At 51.5% G+C, this 10,492-nt stretch overlaps 1 protein-coding gene across 9 annotated transcripts in view; it reads left to right on the top strand.

Annotated features, from left to right (window-relative positions):
* HAS3 (hyaluronan synthase 3) overlaps nucleotides 1-10,335 on the top strand; it is a 202,548-nt gene extending 192,213 nt beyond the window's left edge. For 8 of the 9 annotated variants that reach the window (XM_027119457.1, XM_027119456.1, XM_027119461.1 and 5 more), the window contains 3 exons: nucleotides 1,925-2,560; nucleotides 5,808-5,909; nucleotides 6,723-10,083. In XM_027119457.1, coding sequence (XP_026975258.1) covers nucleotides 1,925-2,560; nucleotides 5,808-5,909; nucleotides 6,723-7,646 — 1,662 coding nt within the window. In that variant the 3' untranslated portion in view covers nucleotides 7,647-10,083. Of the gene's footprint in view, nucleotides 1-1,924; nucleotides 2,561-5,807; nucleotides 5,910-6,722; nucleotides 10,084-10,139 lie in introns of those variants that run through there. The other variant, XM_027119458.1, reaches the window with a different exon arrangement.
* Nucleotides 10,336-10,492: the final 157 nt, after the last annotated feature.

Genomic DNA, 10,492 nt, shown 5'->3' with positions numbered 1-10,492 from the left:
CAGTGTCTTCCCGGCTGCGTTAACCTGGTGGGCACCGCCTCCGGCACTGCACCGAGGCGGGGCGCCAGCGCCCGGCAGGTCGCTGGGTTGGCCTCGGCGCCCCCTGCCCTTTCCCAGAGCGCAGGCGGGCAGTAGTGCCCGCAGCGCCCCCATGGCATGCAAGCTCTAGAGGGGGCGGGGGCGCTCCTGGGCGGTGGATGCAGGGCCTAGGGACCCCTGGGCCGCAAGCGCGTGCGACGGCCGCGGGCTGGCGGGGGGGGCGGGGGAGAGAAGGAAGGACGGGAGTCCTGCAGAGGAAGTACGCGGCAGGCTCCCCGGGATGGCGGGGCAGAGCGCCCGGAGGCCGCGCTTCCCGGAGAGGCGAGGCTGCCAACAGTACTTTCCGGACCGAAGCTGCTGGAATGCTGAGGCCTGAGTCTCCGGCTGATTGAGGCACTAACTGCGTGTTCCTCACCCCTCCTATGTGAGAGGTGGCAGGGGAACAGACCCCCGGCAAGAAAGTGTGTTTGTGTTGAGGTGGGGGTCAGGAGTTGGGTTTAGTGAGACGTAGACTTGGAGCAAGCTTGGAAGTGAGACCTCATTGTCTGTAAAGGGTGGGTGGTGGTGGTGGTGGAGGAAACAGGATTCTCCAGATCAGGCAGGTGGCAAGGAGGGGAGATGGGGAGAAGGCCTCAGAATGGAGGGCAGGGAGCTGGCCTCATCAGCCTTCTCCCATCCGCATCCACCTCCCGACTTGGGTAATCTTTCAGGGCTACTAATCAGTAAAATGATTTACCTGAGACCTATGGAGCAAGAAACCATTGGAATCCCTCCTGAGGGGGATGCTAAGTCCCAGAGAATTTGGGCAAGGTCAGGCAGCCAGGAGGTAGTAGAGCTGTCTCAAGCACAAGACTTCTGGTTCCGAGTGCTAGGCTCTTTTCATTAAAAAAGCTATTTCCAATTGGGCAGATGCTAGAAGCCCTGACTTGGTTGCAAATAAAACCTGGCAGCATTTCCAGGAGTGGTGCGGCAGGGGGACGTGGACAGAGATTCTATGTGGGCGCTAGGACCAAGTAGATGGGGCTTCCCAGGCAGCCACCCCTCCCAGGCTGCTGCAGTGGTGGCTGCAGTTCCCTCTGGTGCCCCAGTGCTGGACTTCCAGGACGGCCGTCCACACCCCGGCGCTCATTTCCTCTTCTCAACCTTGTCTGCTTTTCCTGATTGCTTTCCCTTTCTTCCCTGCCTCTCAAATGAGAAAAAGATGAGAAAGCAGAGAACATAGGGAAAGTTTCTCTTACCAATTTAGCTGTTTTGAGAAAGGGAAGCTGTTTCCTTCTTTTTTTCCTCTGGCATCTCTTTGTTTCCTATCTTTTCCTTCCCCACTTTCTTCATGGGCCTCATTGGTGTAATCCCCTAGTGGGTATAGGCCAAGTAGAGGCTGCCTACCTGCCCCTGCCCCCCCCCCCTCCTTCTTCCTGGCCCCTCAGGTGCTCAGAGCTTCCTCTGGCCTCAGGCTCACCCCTACTGAAGCTTGCCTATGAGAGCTTTGGGTCAGGCAGATCCCAGTTCTGCCACCAGCTAGGTATCACACAGCTCTCTCTGGCTTTGGTTTGTCTAACAATAATAAATGCTACTTTAAGTGCTTTACATATGTAACCCATTTAATCCTTAAAGATGCTAGGAAGTTAGTGCTGCAACCCACATTTTACAGATGAATTAACTAAGGGGTAGAACACAGTCACACAGATAGTGTCAGAGCTGGGATTTGAACACCAGTAGTCTGGCTTCTGAGTCTACAGTCTTAGTCATGCTCAATAAATGGTAATTGTTTTTATTAGTGGGTCATTTTCCCGGTTCTGGGCCAGGCCCAGAGAAAATGCCCCCACTGCCATTGACCAGGGATGCTGCCTCCGCCTGACCCACATCTCCCACCTTCTCCCACCAGATGCCGGTGCAGCTGACAACAGCCCTTCGTGTGGTGGGCACCAGCCTGTTTGCCCTGGCAGTGCTGGGTGGCATCCTGGCAGCTTATGTGACAGGCTACCAGTTCATCCACACGGAAAAACACTACCTGTCCTTCGGGCTGTACGGTGCCATCCTGGGTCTGCACCTGCTCATCCAGAGCCTGTTTGCCTTCCTGGAGCACCGGCGCATGCGGCGGGCAGGCCGGCCACTGAAGCTGCCCTCCCCGCTGCGGCGCTCTGTGGCGCTCTGCATCGCTGCATACCAGGAGGACCCCGACTACTTGCGCAAGTGCCTGCGCTCAGCCCAGCGCATCGCCTTCCCCGACCTCAAGGTGGTCATGGTGGTGGATGGCAATCGCCAGGAGGATGCCTACATGCTGGACATCTTCCATGAGGTGCTAGGTGGCACCGAGCAAGCCGGCTTCTTTGTGTGGCGCAGCAACTTCCATGAGGCGGGTGAGGGTGAGACGGAGGCCAGCCTTCAGGAGGGCATGGACCGCGTGCGCAACGTGGTGCAGGCCAGCACCTTCTCATGCATCATGCAGAAGTGGGGAGGCAAGCGAGAGGTCATGTACACGGCCTTCAAGGCTCTTGGTGATTCAGTGGACTACATCCAGGTAAGCGTGCCTCCCTAGGTGTATGTGGACATGTGGATGTGTCCAGCCAGGCAGGCATACTCTCCTGGGGACTTTTAGGTCCAGTCTAGGTCCTTTGTGTTGTGCACATTCCTCCTCTGCACTTAAGAAGGCAGTAGGCACCATGGTTCTCAACAGCAGTCCTGGGGTTAAAAAGACCTGGGAGGGAATCCTGGTTCTGCTGTTACTTAGCTCTGTGACTCTGGGCAGGTCTATGGATTGGTAGCCCAATAATAGCAAACAGGTGTAAAGTGTATAGCATTTACTTATACCAGACACTGTTGTAGGCACTTCATACATTTTAGTTCTTTTAATCCTTGTAATACTCCTAGGAGATAGGTACTATTATTATTTCCACTTACAGAAACTGAGCCTGAAGCACAGAGAGGCTAAGTAACTTGCCTAATGTCACATGGCAGTAAGGTGCAGAGCCAGGATTTGAGCCTCGGCAGTCTGTCCTTGTCCGCTGTACGATACTGCCTCGATACTGGCAACGTGGGGATGAGCCTCTTCATAAAGAAGTGTGGGGAAGAGCAAAAAAAAAATCATGCTGCCAAGCACTCAAATAGTTTTAGTTATGGGCTAAAAAGTCCAACTCTTTCCGGTGTCAAGTTCTTATCTGTGAGGTGGAGGGACACGTGCAAATCATCCCCCACCCCGATTCTGCAGCCATCTTGGCAGGGCCAGGACCCTGAACAGACCCTGCCTAGCTTCCAGCCAAAGCAGGCATTGACACCAGCCTGGAAATTTTATTATGCTGACAAGGTTAACATTGCTCCAATTTTCTTTTCCTTTTTTAAATTAATTTTATTTTTGGCAATGTTGGGTCTTCATTGTGGTGCATGGGCTTCTCATTGTGGTGGCTTCTCTTGTTGAACAGCGTGGGCTGTAGGCGTGCGGGCTTCAGTAGTTGTGGCACTCAGGCTCAGTAGTTGTGGCTCGTGGTCTCTAGAGCACAGGCTCAGTAGTTGTGGCACACGGGCTTAGTTGCTCCGCGGCATGTGGGATCTTCCCAGACCAGGGCTCGAACCCACGTCCCCTGCATTGGCAGGTGGACTCTTAACCACTGCACCACCAGGGAAGTCCCCTGCTCCAATTTTCAAATAACAGAACCTAGAGAAAACTGATGAAAGGTCATGCATTTCAGTACCAAGTAGAAACTGACACCCAGGACCCCAGGTTTCTGGTCCAGCATCCACTGTCCACTCCTCTGTTCCTGCCCTTCTCTGTCGTCTGAATGGATAGTGGCTGCTGCGGCAGCCCACCTACGTGCCAGCAGTCTTGCTGACAGCATGTTGCATACTCCAATATTCAAATTTTCTTTACTGTACCCACCTAAAATTAGCTTGCCACAGATTTTTTGTTTTTGGCTATTTAGAAAGTTGCAGTGAGAGTTAGCATATTTGTCTTTTTCTATCTTCTTAGGCCCAAGGACCTCCTCAGCCTTGGAGAGGGAGGGATGTGAGACAGTTCTTGATTCTGCAGTTCACCTAGGGTCAAGGGGCCTTTGAGACTTGCCTGGGGACTCAGAAGATTTAGAAAAAGCCCTTGAGCCCTCCTGGCATGTGCTCAAGCCGTCGTGACTCTGTCATCTACTCCCTTGAAGCACAGGATCCCCCCAAACCTGCTCTACCACACCTCTTCCTTTCCTCTGTGCTCTGGTGGATCAGCAGATAGGCTCATGCACCTGAGCCAGCCTTTCTCTTGAAGGCTCTGGGCTCACTACTTGGGGCAGCCCTGGGCGCCAGTCATTAAACACTCTGGGTTTCTGCCTGTCTTCATGAGCCCTGCTGAAGGTGTCTTTCCCTCTTCGGGAGATAACCCTGCTCCAGCCAGTGGGGAAACTCAGGCAGCCAAGAGCTCTAACTTTCCTAACCTTGCTCAGCTGGAAAGACCTCCCTGGCGTGAGGGAAGCCAAGCAGTGTGAGGAATGAGGTAGGGTCATGGCAGGAAGTAGTCTTGAGACCAGCAGCCCTGGGAAGCTTGGCCTGTAAGCTGAGGGGGCTCTGGGAGTGGCCTGAGGCTCCCTAGGGCCTTCCCAGTCTGGGCCAGGATTGTAAGGATGTGTCATTGTGCAGGTAGGAGGGAGTGGCTGTGATGACTCTGCCTGGTTCCCCCTCTGCTTTCTGCTGCTTGTCTGTGGCCACTGAGTCTTCCAACGTGGAGAGAGAAAGCATAGGGTTGGAGTGTAGAGGGTGGCCCCCTTCCTGAAGGCTAATAGGTCCTCAGCAACTTTAGTAAAAGGATTTTAGGCTTTTGCAGAACAGGGTTTGGGCTTATCTGTGGATACTGTTCTTTGCTCTCTCAGGGGTCAGGAAACCAATTCCTCTACTCTGGTTATCTGGGCTTTTTGTATCATCTCAATTTTCTAGAAAACAAAGAAGGAGTCAGCCACCAGAGTAAGTGTTCGTAGCCCAGGTTCAACTAATAACAATAACAGGCCACCTGTTAGACATAAACCAGGAGTCTCCCTAGGAAAGGCGGGCAGGTGGGCAGGATTTGATCCAGGTCCTGATTGGAGGTAGCTGGTGCCAGCTTCCAGGCCCATCCAGAGTAGAATCTACGTGAGAGCAGCCCGTGGCCATGCCATGCCCCGATCTGGGAGACTTGGCCAACAGAACACAAAAGGCCTGGAAGCCTCATTAGAGGTCCTGTGACTGGGCTAAATACATCCTCCACTTAGGCTGGTTGTCTAAGAGGCCAGAGGCTGAAACAGGGAAGACCCTGTTCTTAATAATCCTATGAGCAAGCTTTGGGCAGTAGCCTCTGGCAGGAGCCATTTCTTGGCCTTCTGAGAAATGTCTGCTGGCCCTGGTCTAGCCACAATGCTTGTCATCTGATTTCAATGACTTTTTGAAGAGAAATACTATTTTGAAGAGAAATACTATTTTGAGAAATATTTTAAGACCACTTCTGAGGAGTCTGGCTCTGTAAGGGGCTAAAGATTTCTCCAGTGCTAAGCACTTCTCCCTTTCTGGGCCCAGCACGGAAAGTCTCCTGGAGATCTCTCGGTCTAGTGGCTATCAAGCCTGGTACCTGAACTCGTTTTCTTACTTTCCTTTGTTATTCATTTCACCCTTTCTATTTGGCATAGACTTCTCTGCTAGTAGCTTGAAGTGTATCATGTGAAAGGTGTGTGTGCGTGTGTGTGCGTGTGTGTGTGTGTGTGTGTGTGTGTGTACGTGTGTACCTGAGGTCGAAATGGACTGATAGTGCATTCCTTCTGCAGGTGTGTGACTCTGACACTGTGCTGGATCCAGCCTGCACAATTGAAATGCTTCGAGTCCTGGAGGAGGACCCCCAAGTAGGAGGAGTCGGGGGAGATGTCCAAGTAAGAAGTAACCAAGGATTCCTGGGGGGGGGGGTCTGGATTCTTTCTGCTTCTTAATCTAATTGGATATGCTTAGGAATGGACATCTTGACTTCCTAGTGTTTTGGAGGGGTGTTTCCTCTTTGACAGTTTTCAATGGTATCAAAGGGCTCATCTGCTACCCAACCCCTTTCCTGTTCTTTTAAGTGGGGAGAAATTACTTAACAGGTATATAGAGAGCCTATGCTGCTGGGAGGGGCACAGTGTTCTGAGGCCATCCATCCTGGAGGGGGCTTCCTTTCTGGCCGGTGGTGCACCAAGCAACTCCAAAGTTAGACCCCTGAGAAACCCTTGCTCTTAGGGACGTTGCACTGAAGAGCTCCGGGCAGTATGGTACAAATAAAGGGTCAGATCTTCTTCCAAGGGTACTGCTGGCAACATACCATGTCTTCCCAAGAAGCTTTCCAACTGCAGAAAGGGTCAGGATGGGTGGCTGGGGTGTGTGCTTCTTTCTCAAGCCTTTCTCTTGGCCACCACCACAGGCTGCCTCCTGAGATTGAAGGTGGCTTTAACTGCTAGAGCAACTTCATTGGGACAGTCGGTGCAGATGACACGGAGGAGAGGTGGGGCTGGTGCCGGGGAGAGTGACTGGGTGTGGTCGCTTCCTCTGAGCCTCTGGTTTCCCAGCTCTGGCTGGGCGAGGACTCACGGCCAGGAACTGGAGCAATGGGCTCCAGCACTTGGGGTGTAGGGAGGCCTCATGGTCTCTGGTGTCTGTCTCCTGGGGCTCATGTCCTCAGGCAAGGAGGCCCAGCATCTCTGGTTCCCTTGCAGATCCTCAACAAATACGATTCATGGATCTCCTTCCTAAGCAGTGTGCGGTACTGGATGGCCTTCAATGTGGAGCGGGCTTGCCAGTCCTACTTTGGCTGTGTGCAGTGCATTAGCGGGCCCTTGGGCATGTACCGTAACAGCCTCCTTCAGCAATTCTTGGAGGACTGGTACCATCAGAAGTTCCTAGGCAGCAAGTGCAGCTTTGGGGATGACCGGCACCTCACCAACCGAGTCCTGAGTCTCGGCTACAGGACTAAGTATACAGCTCGCTCTAAATGCCTCACAGAGACCCCCACCAAGTACCTCCGGTGGCTTAACCAGCAGACCCGCTGGAGCAAGTCTTACTTCCGCGAGTGGCTCTACAACTCTCTGTGGTTCCACAAGCACCACCTCTGGATGACCTACGAATCAGTGGTCACGGGTTTCTTCCCCTTCTTCCTTATCGCCACAGTCATACAGCTTTTCTACCGTGGCCGCATCTGGAACATTCTTCTCTTCCTGCTGACAGTGCAGCTGGTGGGCATTATCAAGGCTACATACGCCTGCTTCCTTCGGGGCAATGCAGAGATGATCTTCATGTCACTATACTCCCTTCTCTATATGTCCAGCCTCCTGCCAGCCAAGATCTTTGCCATTGCTACCATCAACAAGTCTGGCTGGGGCACCTCTGGCCGAAAAACCATTGTGGTGAACTTCATTGGCCTCATCCCTGTGTCCATCTGGGTGGCAGTCCTCCTTGGGGGGCTGGCCTACACAGCTTACTGCCAGGATCTGTTCAGTGAGACGGAGCTAGCCTTCCTTGTCTCTGGGGCCATCCTGTACGGCTGCTACTGGGTGGCCCTCCTCATGTTGTATCTGGCCATCATTGCCCGGCGATGCGGGAAGAAGCCAGAGCAGTATAGCTTAGCTTTTGCTGAGGTGTGACGTAGCCCTCAAGCAGAGCGGGAAAAGTGCAATGGGTAAGGGAGGGAAGGGGAATGGAGAAGATGGGGTGGGAGGGAGGAGGGAGTGCTGTTTTAGTTTTTTAATGGTCCAAAGGACAAATGTGAAGTGCAAAGAATGGTGACTGTAGTACGGCCTGGGCCAGCTCTGCTTAGAGGAGGCAAGTCCAGCTCAGGGTGACGGAGGAGGCATGTATGTTTTCAGGCCGCCTGTCTGCTCGCCTCTGTGCACACAGTGGCCTCTGGGCAACATTCCACTTCCTCCCCTGAGATCCAGAGGGAACTCAGAAGTGTGCTAAACCAAACAATAAGTTCCATTTAGTGGCAGCTTCTGACGGGTGAGTAAGCAAGGAGGGCCCGTGGGAAGCGGTTCTCTTAGCCCACCTGAACAAAATCAGAGGTGGTGGGAGAATTTCTGAGAGATCTGGGCCAGCTAGTAACGTGTCCCCGCCTCTTTCTAGTTATCAATGCAATAAGATTGTGCCTGAAATACAAAGCCCAGAAGCCTGATCTTTGGGCATCAGAAAACAGGGTCCAGGAATGGTGCTTCCTTATGTGAAGTACTGCATTCCACATCTCAACATCCCAAGGATGAGCCAGACTAGCAGGGAGTTAGCACTGGACTGGTTTTAAGTGTGAAGTGTGTGTATATATATGTTAAAAAGGAAAGTTTGCCAGGAGGAACAAATGGTGGTGGTGGTGCTAAAGGCCATAGCTCAAGGCTCTATGGAGGCCTTGAGCTGAATGTATTCTACCTGGAAATTGCCCACATATCTAGATTGTCTTGTCTGTGATCTCTGCTGAGGAGGTAAAATGTTTTCGTCATCTACCAGGAAGATTAAACCCCAACATGCTCAGAAAGGAAGTGAGGGCTTGGGTATTTCAACCTGTATACTCCTGAATTCCGCTCTCAAATTCAGCTCTGACTGAGTCTAAGACAGCCTCCTCACTTCGCTTCGCTTCACTTCACAGTGATAGTCACCTGTTCCACCCTCCTCCTCATCGGGTAAGTTTTTCAAGGTGGCGAGTGACACAGAGCCTGGACTCTCACGGGCCCCTCTGCAATAGGCAAGCCTGCCCTCAGCACGTGGGGAAAAGCTATTAGGAGCCTCTGACCACACTGTCTACAGTCCTGGAACTGCCTGGACAGATTCCTTGGCAGATGAGCAGTACCCATGACGTTCAGGCTACGGTTGTTGACAATCACCTCTAATGGAAAGCTTTTCAGTGTTCCCTAAGGGAACCCTCAATCCAAGCTGGTCATCGTTGAGACTGTCCATTCTCTTCAGTGGCTTCTCCAGGGAATTCTTACAGCCAAGTTGTGGATAGTCACTACTGCATTTGCTTGCTTCTGTCCAGAAACCAAACTAGGAGATGAAATTGGTATCTAAATCCTAAGGTTCTTCTCTTCTCTCACGCCTCTCGAGGCTGTTTGATTTCCCTCTTTTTTGGAGGGGGAGTGAGGGAAGGCCATTTTCTACAGATCTGCAATCCACAGACTGTTCTGAGCTCTTGGATTTGAAAACTGGGATATTGACTAAGCCTTTGACTTAGAGGTTGCTTGCTCAAGTGTGCTTTCTCGCCAAACATCCACCCTCAGAGGGGCCTGCTGAGCCCTCAGAACCAGCACTAAGGTGGACAGTATTCGACGGGGCAAGCCTCTAGTGTGCCCAGGTGCTTCCTACGAAGGAACAAAGTGTGCTCTGAGCCAGACTGGCAAACCCTGGTGCTTCATCTCCCATGAACTCGGGGGTCTTCCAGCTGCAGCGAACACTGCTGCATCACACAGACCTTGAGTTTGTAAGACGACGACTGCTGGTTGACATCAGGCCTAATCCATGAAGGCTGGGAAGAGGCGGCAGGCGTTTGCTGAAGGCAGTTGTTCCAGGCTCTTCCATGTTTTTGCTGGCCAAGAAGTAAACTATCTTGAACACTACAATGGAAGAAATCCGGTCAGCCAACTGCAGAGCGCAGACTTCACTAAGGGCTTGTTTTTCTTCAGCTTTTACTTGAAGGTTAATGTAGGATGGACTCCCAGATGGAGAACTCTTGGCTGTCCTACCATCAGCTCTGCCTTGCTCTGTGACAATCAACTTTCTCCAGATCAAGAGTAGGCAGGTACAAGTAGTGGGCCCACAACGTTTGACCTCAACTGGTTTTTCTAAGTTATTTTGTACATTTTTCAGCAGCGAAACCAAACTGGGTCTTCAGCTTTATTCCCGTTTCTTGTAAGGGAAGAGCCTTTATACAATTGGACACATTTTAGGTTTTCCTCAATGAGAATTTTAATCCTCTTTTGTATTATTTCTACAATAATTTGTAAACATATTTATTTTTACTTTATTTTTTTTTTACTTTCAGGTCAAATTTTTTATACTGCACTTATTTGTCAAAATAAAGATTCTCACATAATGCTGGTACCTCTGAGCTCCTCCCTCCCTCTTTGTATTTAACAAAAGCTAGCTCTTTATTCCAGTTTCAAGATTGGTACTCGAGGAAGAACTAGTTTTGCCGAGGAAATTCCACTGGAACTCAGAAGCAGGTAAGTTGTCATAGCTGCCTCTGGACCTGGGGAATACAGTAGGTCTACCTTGATAACTGCACACCTATGGTGGCTTAATTTTTTATTGTAGAGAGTGGACGGGGTCTTTGGTGAAATTACGAGCCAGTGAGTGAGCCCTAGTTAACCAGCTAAGGCTAAAAACCAAAGCTTGCTTCCTCCTTGAAAATGTCATTATCTGGAAGGTAATGTAGGACTGTGGCCAAGCTGAAACAATGAAAAGCAGTGGGTAAACTTCCTTCCCTGTGGAACAGGTAATAAAAAGGGAG

Source organism: Aethalodelphis obliquidens, unplaced genomic scaffold (assembly GCF_003676395.1).
Source record: "Aethalodelphis obliquidens isolate GAN/ISIS:26980383/991018 unplaced genomic scaffold, ASM367639v1 scaffold20, whole genome shotgun sequence".
Taxonomy (NCBI): domain Eukaryota; kingdom Metazoa; phylum Chordata; class Mammalia; order Artiodactyla; family Delphinidae; genus Aethalodelphis; species Aethalodelphis obliquidens.
Note: the sequence above shows the minus strand (reverse complement) of the source record. Positions and strands in the feature narration are given on the sequence as shown.